The 19,423-nt window shown below is 37.5% G+C and overlaps 1 protein-coding gene across 3 annotated transcripts in view; it reads right to left on the reverse strand.

Annotated features, from left to right (window-relative positions):
- Window positions 1–19,423, reverse strand: part of KIAA1217 (KIAA1217 ortholog) — a 455,000-nt gene that overhangs the window by 408,439 nt on the left and 27,138 nt on the right. For 2 of the 3 annotated variants that reach the window (XM_048219294.2, XM_048219292.2), the window contains exon 1: window positions 13,219–17,270. The exons of the other annotated variant lie outside the window; for it this stretch is intronic. In XM_048219294.2, coding sequence (XP_048075251.1) covers window positions 13,219–13,429 — 211 coding nt within the window. In that variant the 5' untranslated portion in view covers window positions 13,430–17,270. Of the gene's footprint in view, window positions 1–13,218; window positions 17,271–19,423 lie in introns of those variants that run through there. 3 annotated transcript variants of the gene reach the window in all.

Consider the following 19,423-nt stretch of genomic DNA (forward strand, 5'->3'; position numbering starts at 1 on the left):
ACTCTGACCTAGAGAAATCCTAAGATTATCCGTGTGTAAGTGGAAAGAGGAAAGCTAGCCCTAGGATAGCCAATGTTAAGTGCATTAAGTTTAGCTGGATAAAGTTTTACATATGTAAATGAATCCGTTAGTTTAAAGGTACTCCTCAAACCATTACATTTTCCCCCATGAAGGTTTTACAAACAAAACTTACATTACTTTACCACTCCTGATTCACTCATAGAGAAGAGGATTATATAACTATCTGCATAGATTTTAGATTTTCTGGCTGTTTAAGTAGATAACTGGAAAAGAAACAAGTTTTATATTATCTTCAGTAATTGAGGATTATCAACTGAGGGAAGTTCTAATTCCCTTGATGAAGGCACAATGTTCCCTTTAATTCGTTTCATCAGGCATGCTAACGGATAAGTGATTTATTTAGTAGATACAGTACCTACTTTCTTGAACATTCAGGAAATGATGATTATGGAGATATCTTTGAAAATAGTAGTTAAACTACAAAGTCATCCAAGCAACATGAATCCTGATTGAGTCCTGTAAGATACACTTTCAGTGGTACATGTACAGTAGTCCTCCCCTTATCTGCAGTGTGTTTTCTGTGGTTTCAGTTACCTGTGGCCAGCTGTGGTCCAAAAGCAGATGATCTTCCTTTTGACAATACGTAACCGTAACCGTAACCGAATACCACATCGCCAAGCCTATGTCATTCATGTCACTTGAGCTCATCACGGAGGCATTTTATCATTTCACATCATCACAAGAAGAAGGGTGAGTACAGTACTATAAGATATTTTGAAAGAGAGACCACATTCATATAACTTTTATTATAGTGTCTTGTTATAATTGTTCTTACTTATTATTGGTTGTTGTTAATCTCTTACTGTGACTAATTCATAAACTTTATCATAGCTATGTATGTATAGGAAAAAACAAGTATGTATAGGATTTGGTGCTATCTACAGTTTCAGATGTCCACTGGGGGGCTTGAAATATATCCCCCGTGGATAAGGGGGGACCACTGCACACGCTCTAAATATCAAACAATGAACTCCCAGAATTCTATTTTCTAATGCTTATTTGAGTATCATTCTCTAAATAATTATTCCTTTTTCTTCAACCTTTCTCTCAACTGATATGCAAATGGCTGAACATTTTCAGCAAAAATTGAACAAATGAGCACTGATATCCCTCCCTCTCCCCTCATGGGAAAACAGGTAATAGCTATTAAACTTCCCATTGAGAGTTTTAACTACTGTATTTCTGGTTGGTTTAAGAAGTAAGATGTGGCTATAAAACTCACATCTCTCCAATGTATTTGCCTGAATTATAACAAGACTTGGTAACTAATTTACATAATCCAGAGTTCAAATCAAAATTGACGAAGTATTATATACAAATCTATTAACTACTATTTGATCACAAACCTCCATAATATGTCCATAGACTTAAAAACTGAATAATTATTTTTTGTTATTATATGTCTAGGTGTAGGGTTTTTTATTTAATTTTTTTTTTCAGTGTAACTTGGGAATCGTTGGGTTTCCTAACTTCAGATATTAATGGCCTTTTATCAATTCTGGAATATTCTCAGCCATTATCTTTTCAAATAATGCCTCTCTCAGTGTCTGTATGGTCTCCTTCTGGAGATCCCATTAGACTTATGTTGGATCTTCTCACTCTACTGTTTTATATCTTTTAACCTCTCTTTAGTCTTTTCTATCACTTTGTCTCTCAGTGCTGTATTATTAGGAATTTTATAAGTCTATCTTGCAATTTACCAGTTCTCTCTTCATTGTATCTACTTTGCCATTTAACAAATACACTGAGTTTTTACCTTTAGTTATTATATTTTTCATCTCTAGAATATCTATTGTTCAAATATTACAGGTTGCTATTGTTAGAATCTGTTCTTTAAACATATATAATGCATTTATTTCATATTGTGCATCTAATAATTCTAATATTGGCAGTTTATGTAGACCCCATTCTGTGATTCTTTTCCTTTGCTGACTTTTGTCTATGGTTACCTGTTTCCCTATGTATGTAGTGAATTTTTATTGCGAGCTCATGTTTTGGACTTCTTTCTGTGGGAATTCTTAGAGGCCTGTTTATAAAATACATTCTTTGTAAGAGCATTTCCGTCTTCTGCCACTAGGCAGGCAGAGACACAGATGATCTGGGATGATTAAGTAATATTTTTGGCTTTTTTGGGGGGCTTAGGGTTTTATTCCCTACTCCCCAATAATATGACTTTAAGCCCCAAGACCATGTGAGTGAAGACATGAAGTTAGATATTCTCAGGATATTCCTTTTATTCATCTCCACCCAGAACTGATGTTGAGTCAAGAGATTTCTGCAAGATGTCCCTCTACGGGTAGGTATTCTTCCTTGTGTCAGCCACTGAAGATATTACCTTTGCTGAATGCAGAGGGCTTTAATATGACTATCACTCTTCTTGGCATCAGGAGTCACTTTTCCACCGAAAGTATCTATTAAAATTCCCTAGACCACAAGGAATTGACAAAGACCACTATACAAATCATGGTTCTAACTTTTACTTATTTTTTTGTGTTGAAGCTTTCTTGTTTGGCTTTTTCTGTGTGTTTTTTGGGTGGTTTTTTCCCCCCTCTCAGGGGAATTCCTTTAATTTACTGTCAAATCAACTAGGCATTTCAAAAGTTATATATAATTTTAAAAAATCTAGTGTTTTTTGCTTTGCTCTCCTGGGAAGTTGTTCTCTGAACATCTATTATGTTGTTGACAATTCTTCCAGTTATAGCTATTTAAAAATCCTTGTGAAGTAACTTTAATAAACAGGGCACAAATAGAATAGATCTGAGGTTCTCCTAGTGTATTATCTTTAAATATTCAAGATGCTTCTTCATGAATCTCGAAGAATGTAAATAGAAGTTTCATCATAAAAAATTCACATTATGTTGTGCTAGAAATTGAAGTAACAAATTAGTCCTTACCTCCTGAGAAAGAAGTTCTTAATCAAAACCAGAAAACTCCATTCTCAGGGATATATGAAGGATAGCCAAGCAAACACTAACAAACTATATAAAATGGTTATGTGATGCAAATATTAAATTACAAATAAGAACAGAAGGATGTCGAATTCCTCTTAATAGCTCCCCATTTCTGAGACTTACTTCTTCAACTGGAGTAGGAAGGGTTACCTCCAGTGATATGTGATAGGCTTTTGTGGATACCTGAAGCTCAAATTTAACATGGCAGGAAACATCTTAATTTTGATGATAATTCAGTTAAACATGATGTTATATTAAATAAATGTTATGAGCTAGATTACGATACTTGCATCATTTTAAATATCAAAGCTTTAAAACAAAATTCATACTTGGAGTATTGGTTTGCAACTACATAAGGGGCATGAATGTATTTGTTTCTGTTAGGAGAGAATGTTTCAAATACTCTGGACTAGAGTTTGAAAATAAAGTTCTCAAGTTGGTGTATACATGCCTTAAGATTTTGGCCATCCCCCTGTTCCCACTTTGACCCTTGAATGTTGCAGTGTCCCAGGGTTCTCAGACATGGGCCACATTCTCTTTTCTATACTTTCCATCCTACCATCTCCCTAGGTGATTTTATCCAGTCCCATGGCTTAGTGTAGCATTTATAACTGGTGACCTACTGGTTTGTTATCAGTACCTTGTCTTGACATAATCTCCAGATCCACATTTCTAATTTCCTACCTGAATACTCAATAGCTGGACCACATTTACATCACGAACAAACGTTTTGACTTCTCATTTCCCAGAACCTGCTCCTGCCTTGCTTCCCATTACTCTGTATCACTTTGCATCACTTTGCCTTGTTTAATTTTTATTCTCAAACCCACATTAACAGGTAAGCCCCACGGAGCCACAGCCTTCATCTATCATGGTTAATTAGAGCTTAGAACTTGCTTCAACTTGCTTAGAGCCTAGAACAACACCTGACACCTAGCAGGGGCCCAATAACTATTCACTGAAGGAATGAAAAAAATGAACACCTTTTCTCTTTTGAAATCATGCCTAATAGGCCTTTCCCCACTTCCACGTTTTTTTCTCACAAGCTTACTTTTACCCCATCAGAACTGTTCTGCTTTGTCATTTCTTAAACGCAACAAGGTCTTTTATGATGTTTCCTCTCCCCTGCCCAACGTGGTAAACTTTCATTACTTGGGTGGGGCAAATAGCCTGCTCTCCTTCTTCTATGCACTCATATAATTTTGTACATAAATCATTTGGAAAATTATATTTAAACACCCAGATAGGGGCGCCTGGGTAGCGCAGTCGTTAAGCATCTGCCTTCGGCTCAGGGCGTGATCCCGGCATTCCGGGTTCGAGTCCCACATCGGGCTCCTCAGCTAGGAGCCTGCTTTTTCCTCTCCCTCTCCCCTGCTGTGTTCCCTCTCTCGCTGGCTGTCTCTCTGTCACATAAATAAATAAAATCTTAAAAAAAAAAAATAAACACCCAGATAACCAGTTTTTTTTTAAACTTTCTAGTATTTAGCACAATGTGCTAAATAAAAAAACCAGATACATAGTAGATGGTCAGTGAGTTTTTCCAGGGGGATGAGGGTAAAGGGGGGTGGTCAGTAAAGTCATGGTAGCAATTATATTTTCAGAAAACAACTTAATCACCAGAATCAATTATTAAAACTTTGGCTCAAAAAAATCAATCTAATGTATATTTAACTTATATTCAACTGCAATTTCTTAGGTTTATTAATGTAAAAATAACGAATGTACATAATAGGCAACATACCAGTGTATTATATATATTCATAATGTATATGATAAACTGTCAGATATAAACATAATATTCTGTACTTTGAATAAATAATTGTTTAAAAGTGAATTTCCTTTAAAGTTCATCTCGTGTAATGTATTTATAAATATTAATTGTCAAGAATACAAAACATAGCAACAACAAAACTCTTTATCCCTGAAATATATTCAACTGATGTTTCTTGTATATAAGAAAGAATTCTTTACCTATTTGTGGTGTTTTCCAGTTTACTTTGGTAGTGTCATTGTACATTTTGGAAACATGGAAGATAAAGGTAACCTGAATCCATTTGAGTTTTTTCAAACTCTTGCCAAAAGGGGACAAAGCCACAGAGGTAGAGCTTTTGACTTAATTTAAGACTTCGGAGATCATTAACTCAAGAAACCACAATAGTTAACCTGGCACAGCAGCATCATAAAGAAGGTTTTTCTTCTGTCTAGATTTTCAAATTCCCAGACACTTATCCTTCTCTTATCTGGCCATGAGTTAAGAAGATTGGTATGATGTGATTATAGAAGAGGTAAGTAGCCTTCGAGACAGCCAGACAGGTATAAAGGCTCATGGTAGTTTGCTCCTAAATGGCCAAGATTAATGAAACTATTCTTAAGAACGTATATAGCATATAATGATATATGGACATGATTTATTTGCTTGGAAGAGTTATTATAATATCTCCAAATAAAAAGGTAACCACACATTTGTTCATTGATACGAATGCTGATTATTTTTCAAATGTCCCCAATTCTGATTGTTTAAATGAATCCAACAGAATAGAAATATTTTGAAACAGTGGCTCACTAAACTTGAAAACTTAAAATTGGAAGCAACATCCACAGCAAAGTAAAAATCTGAGTATGGAGATGCAAATTTAAGTAGTTCAGGCAGTAAAATCTTCCACTGAGGTTGGCAAAATTCCTCAATTGTGGTTGTATACAATCTCTTAAGTTCTTTACCGAGGAAAGTTTTCACTGGCACACAGATATAAATTTTGGAATAATGCAGATTTTAGAAAAATATGTGTACAAATAGAGTTTGTTACTTTAGCTTTCAACTCTGGTTAAAGGAGAAACAGAAAAACATTTTATGATTTTTTAACTTTATTGAGCTAAGAAATATATTCCTTTATCAGGCCCATTAGAGATAAGCAACCAAAAGCAAAACTCTGTGTTATAAACATAATAAGAGATGTTATTCACAACTTTACAGCATTAAACGAACCCTGATTGTAATTTAGCTACAAAGATAATATCTGATAAAGAATCAGCACAACAAGTGAGTTGTGACTGCACTATGCACTGCCCAGGGATCTTGAACTTGGAGTGAGTGGGCAAGTAACAAGAGAGCACTGGGAGTGTGGGTAGCACAGAACAAGAGACACTATAGATCACAGGTCAGAAGGAGTCCATGTCAAGGAAGTGAGCACTTGAAGGGAAACCTGAAGGTGTTCTAACAGTTTTTGCCTTTCTGCTTAAGATACATGGAAGGATAAAAAGCATCAGGTTAGAAGACATTGGCTCAAGACTGCGCACCTTTAGTCTTGATCAAAAGAAGTAACTAGACTTTTTCCATATATATCAAAAGAGAGCCATAAATTAGATGGTCTTTAAGTTTTTATCCCACTCTAAAATTCTAAGACTGTGAATTCTTTTCCTCAGCAGCCCATGCTTCTCTGATGCAGGTGCATTTAATTTTTCAGACTTGTGAGTTATTGACCTCCCTAGGCTAAGTGGACTTTGTCAAAGTAACTGAAAATACACAGATTAGTTCAGAGAAAACCCCAGATTAATTTAAAGGGGTAGTCTCACACTCCTTCCCCAGCACATTGAATTTTTTTAATAATAATTTTTTATTATATTATGTTAGTCACCATACAGTACATCCCTAGTTTTTGATGTAAAGTTCCATGATTCATTATTTGCATATAACACCCAGTGCACCATGCAATACGTGCCCTCCTTAATACCCATCACTGGCCTATCCCGATCCCCCATGCCCCTCCCCTCTAAAGCCCTCAGTTTGTTTCCCAGAGTCCATAGTCTCTCATGGTTCATTCCCCCCAGCACATTGAATTTTAACAGAATCGAGTAAGCAATATGAGAAATATGAGAACACACGTTACTTATATTTCTTACTTCTCATCTTTTACTGGGTAGAAGACAAATATAGATAAGATTAATAAAGGAAAATAAAGAGAACTCTGGAAATACATGTTAGTTTTCAATATTCACACAGTCATAGCTCATACCATATCTAGTTGGAGAAAAATTCCCATTAAATACCGGTAAGCAGCATTAAGTATGTTTCATTTTTATTTGTAAAGCAACTTTCAGAGTAAACCATATGAGTTTCAGTAATAGGTTGGAGAGAGACTTATTGGCCTATACAGATGAGTCATGTGTGACTCTGGACTAATTGGTATCAACAATGAGCCAAAGCTATGAATTTAATAACTGTAAGCATAATTGACCATTGCTCTATTAAAGAAATACCATGCCCTTGACCTTAGCTCTCCTCAAAAATGAATGGATTGGTCACAAAGGCAGTCAGATAAAGTAATGTGCATGATTAGTACAAATCCACTGCTGCTTCTGGAAAATACTCGACAAAGTGCAGGCCCCACCAGTGGCTATTGACTACTTACTGGTATCATCAGTTTGTTACAGGTGAAAGCAGTAAGGTGAGCACATCTTCCAGAGGCACTGCCTACCTATAGCCACAATCACCTTCTTTGCTACTTCACTGTGCAAGGGCCTAAGGTCACTGCACTCATCAGTAGTATCGGGATGGGACTGGGCCCTATGAGAGAGAAAATATGTACTTTTTGTGCTCCGGTTATTAATATTTTCTACTTATAGATGGGGAAAACCGAGTTCCAGGTACTCACAGACAATCTCAATCAACCTGTGGGATGGCAAATAACATGCATGTGATATTACCCTTGTGTATAAAGACTAGTTTACAGCAAGCATCAGGGGTTTACTGTGGAGTTTTCCTGGTGTAGGTCCATGATATTTGTGAGAGAGTAAGTGTTTACCTTCCACAGCAATTGAAGGTAAATAGAGACGCCATTGTGCTTAACTTAGAGTATCCAGGCAGTACATGTGCTCTTGCAAGCACTGGATACACATTAAGTCATTAATCCTCACCACTACTTCCCCCCATAAACCACGTATTATTATTCTTTAATGGTTAATGAAACTCAGTCAAGAAGGATAATGGCTTTGCTCAAGGCCACAGAGGAAGCCTGTGTTAGAAAAGAATGAGACTTGAGTGATTTTTGGCCTACAGGCTGGTACTTGGACCACCAGGTCATGAGTGATGGAAGAGCCTCTCTCGAATTGTGTGCAGACTATTTGTGTTTCTGTGTGTGTGTGCGCGCGTGCACGTGCACACTCAAGTCTGTCGGCGTGAGTATACATATTGGAATTGCAAGGTCCTGTATTCAATGTACCTTTCATTTTCACTATTAGAAAAACATTTACAGTATTGTGATAAATTCATTAACTGGAATTTGTTCTCTTCCCTTTTCATTTCTTTTGTCAAAGAAACAGAAATCTGGGGTAAACAAGTAAAAAGGCTGAAACCAGAAGAGCATATTCTGAACTACAGAATATCACCAGGAGGTTTTTTTTCAGGGACCAGACCGTCCAATCACAAGGTTTTAATTATAGTAACTTTTTTGACAGACGAATTGTTTTTCTGTATAGAAAGGTGCTTTAGCATAACGGCAAAGTGTGCAAGTTCAGGAGTAAAAACTTCCAGAACTAGAATTCTGTTCTACCTTTTCTGGTCTGCATGATGTTGGGTAAATAACTGAAATTCCCCGTCTCAGCTGCCTCATCTAAAAAAGGAATAGTAATAGTACTGCATCATAGGATTGCTGTAAGGATTATACAAGACAGGACAATACATTTATATTATGTTTGGAAGTGTGCTAGACAGGCGCGCCTGGGTGGCACAGTCGGTTGAGCGTCTGACTCTTGGTTTCAGCTTTGGTCATGATCGTGAGGTCGTGAGATCACGCCCCGTGTGGGTGTTCAGCGCAGAGTCTGCTTGAAATTCTCTCTCTCTCTCCCTCTGCCCTTCCCCCCTCTCTTCCCCCCTCTCTTTCTCTAAAATAAATGAGTAAATCTTAAAAAGAAAAAAAGAAAGAAGTGTGCTGTTCACACAGGAAGAGCTCATTAGAGCTCAGATATTGCCATCATCATTACAAATATATGAGACGAAAACTGTATTTTCAAACTAAGCTACTGGTCAATGTTCATGCACATTTCGTTAAAAAAAATGTATTTTTCTTTATTTAGAACAACAGTTAAGAGGCCAAATAAGTAGATAAATAAAACCAGGACAAAACAATTTTGCAGAAATACACCTAAAACAGAATTCAGGAGAATACAGAACACTCACGAAGAAATGCCACATTCTCAATGTCGGCTTACACCCTTGTCCTGAATAAAATGTTGACACATATCAACACATACTTCAACATTCATCTTTCATTTGGTGGGTTTTCATCATGAAGAAAGAGCTTCATGGGTGGAAATTAGATATGAATGCTGCTGTCCTAAAGTTTATTGATTGCCAGTGTCTTTGGTTCTAGGAGCTCATCTAGATCGTTGGCTCAGAATAGAAAGCACACCAACGTGACAGGGATGTGGCTGCAACATTAAACATGAATGTATGGTACTGTCAAATACAACTGTAACAGGTATATAAAGCACACAGATCTACTGCTTACAGACAGGAAATAACACCATGTATTTCGGTCTCAAAATAATCAGAGTAAGAAAATCTTCTTGGAAATTAAAAATATGATGATCAAAATTAGAAGAGTTGGAAGATAAGGTCAAGAAAATCTAGATACCATAAACAGAGCTAAAAAAAAAAATAAGGAACAGATAAGGCTCGGAAAATTTGTGCAGTAGATTCGAAAGCCAACTCATAGGAGCATCGTAATGAGAAAATCCAAGCAAATACAGAAGAAAAGATTATCAAAGAATTAATAAAAAAAATTTCACAAAATGGAAGGCCATTACTCTTTAAATTGAAAGCACCCATCAACAGTATTCTGGCAAAATAAATGGGAAAGACTCACCCTTTAAGATATATACAGTGAAATTTTAGAACATCAAGGATAATGCGAATATCCTCAAAGCTTCGAGAAAGAGAGAAAAAGTCACCTACAAAGCAATGTGTGAATGTGTGAACAACATGGGACTGCCCGTCAACACTTCCAGATCCCAAAAGGTAATGGAGAAAGGCCTTTAATGTTATGAGGGAAAAATTATTTTCTGTCTCAACATCTATCCTATCCCAACTATCACTGAAATGTAAAAGAAGAGAGTCAAGATATTTGTTGCACAGGTACACACTCAGAAAGTTTACTTCCCATTTTCCTCTTCTTAGGAAGTTTCTTGGGGATGTGCTTCAACCAAATGAAGAAGTAATCTAGGAGAGGGCGCCTGGGTGGCACAGCGGTTAAGCGTCTGCCTTCGGTTCAGGGCGTGATCCTGGCATTACGGGATCGAGCCCCACATCAGGCTCCTCTGCTATGAGCCTGCTTCTTCCTCTCCCACTCCCCCTGCTTGTGTTCCCTCTCTCGCTGGCTGTCTCTATCTCTGTCAAATAAATAAATAAAATCTTTAAAAAAAAAAAAAAGAAGTAATCTAGGAGAGACCTGTCCAAGTGTTGGAGAAATCAGTCAGGAAAGAGGAGGGCAGGAGGACTGAGGGATACAGAGAGAAGTGCCTGGAAGAAAAGGGAGTTCTGTGAATATGATCATAGCTATACAATCCTTGGAAGAATCAGAAGCACTGAGGAGGGAAAGACTGTAAGAGAAATGATTATAGCACACTTCTGTGGCTTAGCAATAACAATATGAGGCCTCATTAGCTATACACTTCATTGATTTGCAACTTATAGAATTACCTGTAGATAAACCATGGAAGACTTCATTATATTAACCCAAAAATAACTACTTTTAACCTTTTTAATATGGAAACAAAAGTACGGATGACAAAATTTAAGAGGGGGGAGACGTGGAAAAGCAGTGAAGGGAAATGTCACTGTATTAATTTATGAAATCAACTAAATGAAGACAAACTTCAAAAAAAGTTTAAAATTATCAGAATATACTTATACAATTAAACAAATGACACAAGGGGGAGAAATGAGAATCAGATATGTGAGAAACTGTACAGACCAAATTAAACCCCGTGGGCCAAATGAAATCTGCATTCTAAAGAACCAACACTGAGATCTTAATGTGATGGTCAAGTACCCACACAAACTCAACACAAGTTAAGATGGTACGATTGTCATTTGGATTTCTTTCTTCTTTTTTTTTTTTTAAAGATTTTATTTATTCGACAGAGATAGAGACAGCCAGCGAGAGAGGGAACACAAGCAGGGGGAGTGGGAGAGGAAGAAGCAGGCTCATAGCGGAGGAGCCCGATGTGGGGCTCGATCCCAGAACGCCGGGATCACGCCCTGAGCCGAAAGCAGGCGCCTAACCGCTGTGCCACCCAGGCGCCCCTGTCATTTGGAGTTCTTGATCGTAATGACCGCCACCCTAAGTAAAAGCCTAATACAACACAGGACTATCCTATAGAGTCTTCGTCCTGCTCTCCAACAATGAAAGGTTTCTGTTGGTACTGTGTGATATGATGTGTGTGGCTATGAAAAAAAGAATTCTGATTAAAAAATAAATATTTAAAATGTTAATAAAATACATATTCTGATGAGCGTTGTCTTTCAAAATGATCCAGTCCTGCTGCTAATTTCAGGACTTTTGTGGTAGAACTCTCCTTTCGGACAGCCTGAATCCTCTCAGGGAGGTGCAAAGGAAACACCACCCTATTATTATATAATCTGCTCCCAGTTCTTTTTCTTCTTCTTTTTTTTTTTTACAAAAATATGCATTATCTATACTGACCTTGCAATTTGATAATCATCCTTGGTTTCTAGTGACTTTTAACTACCCCCCAAAACAAATCTTTTTTCAAAAAACACTATTTTCATCCACTAAGTCTATTCAAAGACATCCTCACAAGTTGTCAAAAGAAGGTATTTTGGAAAATCTTTGGAATAGCATCTAGTTTTGGATTGTTTGTTTAAAAAGTCCCTCCCTGGGCATACCTTACTCAGACACAGAAACATACACCATTAAATGTCTGGATACTTTTCAACTTGAGGTGGCTGCAATTCCTTTTTTAGAAGAATTTTTTCAGACTTTAACACATATTACAATATCAAAGAGAACTTTCCTTTTAAGTGGTCAAAATTCATTCTATTAAGCAACTGTCATCAATACCTCTAAAGTGTTCATTATATGTATCTCTTATAAAGTATTTTGGTTAATAAAATAGTTATTGTACAAGCATTCTATTGATCAAAGTGGATAAAACAATAATAAGCCAAGTTAAGAAAACAATTAAAATTTTCCGGACAGAAATTTGCATCTTTGAACTAGTACATGGCACAAAAATGTATCACTGCATATTCATTTGTAATAGCTTTTAATAGAGAAGCGGTCAGGATTAAAATTATAAAATGAATTGATTTTTTTCTATAAAGTAAAAACTTCCAATTATAAAAACGAGACTATTAAAACATTTTTTTATTTTACTATAAAATCACAATATCAAAAATTACGTATCTGATAGAGAGTTCAAAATGTAATTTAAAAAAATATCTAATATAACTGTTACTTGGTGATTTAATATGTAGTTCTTGGTATAAAGGAGAAAATTATTATTATATTTTAAGCTGTGATTTCATTGCCCTCTGTGATTATGGACCCTAAAATAATAATAGTTTGGTCACCATATTTTTCAATTCCAGGTCAAATAGTCAACAATATTTTTGCTAAGTGATATGCAGCTCAGAACTCTCACTTAAATGTTCCAGGTAACAATGCTAGCAGAGATTTTTGTCATGCTTGGCAGGGAATCCTGCTGTTAGATGATCATTTCAGACACAAATTCATTTTTAAAAGAGACTGCAAAAAATTAAGCATGCAAAAATTCTTTGGCCAGTTAATGATGTGGTTTTAGGACATGCCCCTTCTTTTTTTACTGCTTAAAGCAACAAAAAAAGAAACTTCCCATGAGTATACCTGGATTATGAGAGACTATGAAACACCACTAAGAATAAAACCCGTCATTCTCAAAAAGAAGTGAAAACACTCCATTTTTCTTTTATCATTCCTTAATTAATGAAGGAAGGTCCTATTACCTCCTTCTTCCTCATTATTGGTTATTTTAGCAACATACTCCAGGAGTTTAGAAAATGTCACCCTCACACAATCGCCTAAGTGTTTGAAACCATAAAAAGTCTCCTTCATTTAAGTTATCTGGCAGTATTATTAAGAAAGAAGTTTCTAAGCATAAGCTGACAAAAGCAGCAGATTTAAGACATTACCTTTGTATGGTGAAGCCTTCCGCTGAGCAGGAGAGGCTGCCGTTTGCACCTGCTGCTGTTTGACCAAATTCCCTTCACTTTCAGTTCCCAAAATCTTCTCACCCACACTGATTTTTTTCTGTTTGCTGTTCAAATCGTCCCTTCGAGGTGATGGCAGCTTAGACGCTGCATTAGCAAAGAAAGGTCTAGCCAAGCGAGAAGGTTTGGACATTTTAAACAGCAGAAAAAAAAACAACAATAAAAAGAACCAACCCCAGAATGTTACCTGCTGGGGCAGCAGATTCTAAAAATTCCTTTGAGCTTCACTCTTCAACTGCCACAGTGACGGCGGAAAGTGCAGCTGTACAGAAAGTGCTAGGCTGCCACTGGATTTCTTTTAAACAAAAAGCATCATGCAGCCACATAGCCCATTTACTAGACCTGTGGAATGTCAATGTGTGCTTCGAAGACCCCGGTTTTGCAATGGGAAATGCTCCAAGTCGGAGTGAACGGCAGATGCTGGAATATGCAACGTAAAAGACACACACACACGGAACTTCCTAGCATGCACACACTAGACACCGGACGGACAGCCTAAAAGTGGAAAATGAATGTAAATATTACCCCACCCACTCAGGTGCAATATACGACAATGAACCAGATGTGCGGTTTATATTACTATGAAGTACGTACCACATTCGGTTTCCAGGCATTAGTTCAAGCAAATATTTCCTCGCCTTAGCACATTCTTATATTATACTCCAAAAGTTGACCGTGTAGCAAATGCCCACCTATATAATTACTTCTGCTGTTTATAGAACATGCATAGCACCGTGGAAAAGAAAGAAAGAGAAGAATATCATTTCCATACCTGTCTGGGCTACTATGGGGTACCTACTAATTGATAAGAAGAATTGTGTGTCCTTGTGACATTGGCCGTGTGTGTTTGTGCATGAGTTGTGTGCATGTGTGTGCAGTGAGGTGCGGAGGAGTCTGGGGAAGAGATATAAATTATTTTCCATTTTTTATGATTTATTTATTTATTTTAGAGAAAATGCAGAAGGAGGGGCAGAGGGAGAGGGAGAGAGAGAATCTCCAGCAGACTCCCCACTTAGCTTGGAACCGGACGTGGGGCTCGATCTCACGATCCTCAGATCATGACCCTGAGGATCATGACCTGAGCCGAAACCAAGAATCCAACACTTAACCCACTGAGCCACCCAGCTGCCCCATAAATTATTTTACTTTTTAAAGAGCTTAGACTTTATTCTAATGAACAAATGAATGCTTGTAATTACCATGCTTTCTAAAAGACCAAGAGTGATATAAAAATAAAGTGTTCAAGAGGTCATATTTTCTAGAATGAAAACATTCCCTTCACCAACTGAACACATAGCCGGTACCAGGAGCACACAACCCCCTCTCCAATAAGGGTAACCATTTTCCTCTTGGTTTCCCCTGTCAGTGGTTTTTATGACTTGGGGTTAAGCTGTTTCCAACCTCAATTATTCTGTGTTCCCTTAGGGAGAGTCTACACAAACTCTCTCTGAACTATAAAAAGGTTCTGTGAATATGTGATCATACGACTCCACTCCAAGTGTAAATACCATGCCATTCCCCATTTATAGTTGATAAATGCACAGCTACTTAGCACTTTATCAGAGGCAGAATTATGTGCTGGAAAGAGTATATATTTTGGAATCAATTGGACATGAAGTTACTTCTAAATTCTAAATTGGGCTCAGCCTTGGGCAAGTTTTTTCCTCATCAATAAGATTGAGACAGTGATTCAACTGAAGTGACAATTCCGCACCTTGTCTGGCACATGACGGAGCTCAATAAATGTGAATTTCTTTACGCTAACCTTCCAAAGATTCACAGTCAGCCACACTCTGCTTTAGAAGCTCGAGTGATCAGTATCTTCGCAGTGCCAGCACCTTGGTGCTGTAGACAGAAGGTGGGTTCTCCTAAGTTCTATCTTCTTTCCAACCTGCAGGACATCCTTTGGGTGACCGAGAAGATGCACTTGACAATTCACATGCAATTAAGGATGTAAAGGCAACAAGTACCAGGAAGACAATAAAGATGCCCCTCACGATGAAAACTATAGGCTGCTACGGGGCCCCAGCTCTCCTCGAGACAGTGATGATTGTTAATAGGGATGGTTAACACTCACTGTGTATTTATGACCTTCCCAAACTGTTCTAAGTCACCCTCACAGCCACCCTAAGAGGCAGGTACTATTCGTATCCCATTTTACAGATGAATAAAACAAAATACTCACAGGTCTAGAAATTCACCTGAAATCTCATGTATAATTCATACCGAAGCTGGGATTTGAACTCAGTTCATCTTTTTTTTTTTTTTTTAAGATTTTATTTATTTATTTAACAGAGAGAGACAGCCAGGGAGAGAGGGAACACAGGCAGGGGGAGTGGGAGAGGAAGAAGCAGGCTTCCCAGCGGAGGAGCCTGATGTGGGGCTCGATCCCACGACCCCAGGATCACGCCCTGAGCCGAAGGCAGACGCTTAACGACTGAGCCACACAGGCGCCCCTGAACTCAGTTCATCTGACCCCATGTTCTGCCCTCTTCTCTAGGAATCGGAAAGTCCAGCTGCAATCCATACCATGCACTGAGTGTGGACATTTAGGGATTGTTCAGTCACAGTGGTACCTGGGAAAAGTGCCTCTGCCCTTTCAGATGTCATGTGCCAGATGCCCAAATGCGCCGCAACCCCATAGCTACAAGAGCTGGGGCTAGGATGGCTGCCTGAGTTTAGCGTCATGGGGATCAAGCTGCTCCAATCTAGAAGCATACCATCCTGTGTTGGGCAGCAGATGGAGAGAGCAGCAGTCTGGAGGGTGTGAGTGAGCAGTTTCACGTGGAACCCATAAGCTCATGGAGGTCAACGTCAGTGGAAGAACTCAACAGTGGCATCAATGCTCTCCTAGGGATTGCCCATGGCCCAGTCTGAGCTTTGCCCAGGCCTCTTGACCTTTCCCATCCCTGCCTCCTGATCTGGCTTTCTGGCGAGGTGTCAAGCAAAACTACTTGGTAAGATCTGTATGACTTAAGCTCACCCTGTTCATACACCTAGGAACGGATACCCTAATTTGTCGTGTAACCACAGAGAAGTCCCTTCACCTCTCAAGACCAAATCACTAAGGTGTCATAGTATCTGCTCTGTTTATGGCAACACTCAAGTGAGATAAGAAATACGAAAGCACGTGGATGATTGTAAAATAACACATGAATTAAAGGTAATAATCTGTATGGTTATAAATGACCAATTTTCCTCTTCGTCCTGACTAAACTTTGCTTTGGTATCCTAGCGAAATCTTTCCATAGCTGTGATCAGCAAACTTTTTCTGTAAGAGGCCAGCCAGTAAATATTTTCAGTTTTGTGGGCCATATGGTCCCTGTTGCAACTATTCAGTTTTGCTCTCAGAGTGTGAAAGCAGAAATGATTGGGCAAGGCTTTGTTCCAATAAAACTTTATTTACAAAAACAGCTGTCCAGAGAAAGTTAAGCATAGTTTGTTGATCCCTGCTCTATAGCAGCTAATTAGCCATTTGTGAATGACAATATCATTTTGATTGCTGTCTCCTTGACTAAAACCTGCTGTATGGATTCCTTGCCTCCCTCTATGTCTAGATGAGTGCTCTTTGCATTCTGGCTCCAAAAATAGATGTGAACAATTTCTCAAATTACCTCACTCTATTATTTGGACCTTACATCACATTCAGGGACTTGAGGAGAGTCTCAGATGGACTTCACGAGCACCCAATATTGATTCTCACTTAATTACGAAATGCAGGAGGACAGGAGTAGCACCCAGCTCTTTGGCTAGCTGGATTATGTCATGTGTTGCCATTTAGTACCAATAGTTAATGTACATAGGTTGCCACATGGAGAGAGGTATGGTGTGAGCACAAGGATAGCCAAACCTGCAGTCTGAACTTGACTTGTACAATTTTTCTTGCTTCATAGATTCAAGACAAACACTTGTAAGTTGAGATTCCTCAATTTCCTGGTTAAATGCTACAAAGATTTCTTGACTTAACAACTCTAATTTCTTTTTTTTATGTTTTTTTTTTTTTATATTATGTTAGTCACCATACAGTACATCCCTGGTTTCTGATGTAAAGTTCGATGATTCATTATAACAACTCTAATTTCTAAGAATCCTTTAAGAGGCATTTCTTATGAGTCCAATAAAAGTTGTTTTATACCATGATGTCACCCATCTGCACTTCTATATTGTAAAAGAATCTCAAAATTATAAGACTGTCAATGCCAAGAAGAACTTCTCTGGTTTTTATTGCAAAACACTCCCATACATAGAAGACTGAATGACTTATCTGAAACAACAGTAGATTTGGAAGCTGCTTGGAAAAGTTGTACAAAAATGTGTTAGACAGCCAGGTTGTGTGATGGAGGCTGGAATTTTGTAGTCACAGAAGGTTTTCCATGTTCTATTTTAAGAGTTGCATCAGCTCTAAGTGCAAGTTGAAATTTTATATTTAAGATTAGAATTCTGAAGTAAAAGGAAGCCATTTCTTATTAGGCTGGCCTTCAGTGGTATTATTGAAGGTACAACTTAAGGTGTAACTACCCGAAATTGTTGGACAGTCTAAAAGTCATTCCTATGAGTAACTTAGTAAAAATAGTGTATTCAGGTGTGCCCACAAGGTTCTAAATACTTGTAATTCTAATGAGTGGTACCCTTTACTCACTCCAAACTGCAAACAAGGCAATGCTGATAGAAAACTACACCCTCTTCCTTTGAAAAGAATTCTAATTAGAACTACGTAGCTCTGAGGAGGAAAACAACAGAGAAAACTGAAGACTTCAAGGAGTGAAGAGGCATCACAATGCTTATTTGACAAGTGGATGAGCTTATGAAGTCTCTTGCTAGAACTTAAGAAGGTGACGGGTCTTCATTTGTATAATTTCAAATTATCTTGCTCAAAGTTCTTAATTATTATGAAACATCCAACATATTGAATTTTTGAGGTTAATTAAAGCCAAATCTTAAAAAAGAAAGAAAGAAGAGGTTATTTCGGAACTTGTAGGCACTTGTGCAAATATGGAATGACAGTTAGTTCAACAGACATGTGATGCTTTTCTGAGATACCTTTCTGGTTCCCATAGGCTTTGATTTAGTGGAAGTAGGGGGTAGAACTAATCATGATGTGAAAGAGCAAAATTGAATAAAATTAACAATGTGCTAAACCTACTGGGGAAATTTTACATGTTCAATTAACTTTTTAAAAATTTGTTAATAACTTTTAATCAAAACATGAAGATAAAATAACATCTTAGTGTTCTGTTGAATTAACTTTTTAAAAAAGATTTTATTTATTTATTTAGGAGAGAGAGCGAGTATACAAGTAGGGGGAGGGGCAGAGGGAGAGAGAGAGAGAGAGAGAGATGGTGAGCACAGAGCTGGACCTGGGACTCAATCTCATGACCCTGAGATCATGACCTGAGCTGAAATCAAGAGTTGGACACTTAACCTACTGAGCCACCCAGGTGACCGATGTTCAATTAACTTTTGATGAAAGATGAGTTAAGAGAAAGTGCATCCATTAAACATCATGAAAGTCATGTGATCTACTAACAAAGACAACACATATTGTTGACTTCAAATGTGTTTAAAGATTACATATCCTTTTTCTCTTTATTAAAACCTCAGTAAATTTTATGCAAAATAAAGAAACCAGGCATCAAAAAAAGTAAAAAAATTAGGAAATGGCTCTTTTCTTTGAATATTATTAGATCATAGAGATTTAAAAATTAAAAGCCAATAAACACACAAAAAGATGCAGTACCACAAATCATTAGGGAAATGTAAATCAAAACCACAATGAGACACCACTTCACAACCGTTAGGATAATTATGACAAAAAAAAATCAGAAAATAATAAGTGTTATCAAAGATGTGAAGAAACTGAAATCCTTGTGCACTATTGGTGGGAATATAAAATTGTGCAGCCAACTGTGGAAAATGGTGGTGGTGGTTCCTCAAAGAATTAAACATAGATTTACCTTATGATCCAATAATTCCATTTCTGAGGATACACCCAAAAGAAATGAAAGCAGGAACTGGGGCAGATATTTGTACACCCATGTTCACAGCAGTATATTATTCACAGTAGCCAAAAGGTGGAAGCAACCCAAGTGTCCATCGATGGATGAGTGGATAAACAAAATGTGGTACA

The sequence above is a fragment of the Ursus arctos genome, unplaced genomic scaffold, assembly GCF_023065955.2.
Source record: "Ursus arctos isolate Adak ecotype North America unplaced genomic scaffold, UrsArc2.0 scaffold_30, whole genome shotgun sequence".
NCBI lineage: Eukaryota > Metazoa > Chordata > Mammalia > Carnivora > Ursidae > Ursus > Ursus arctos.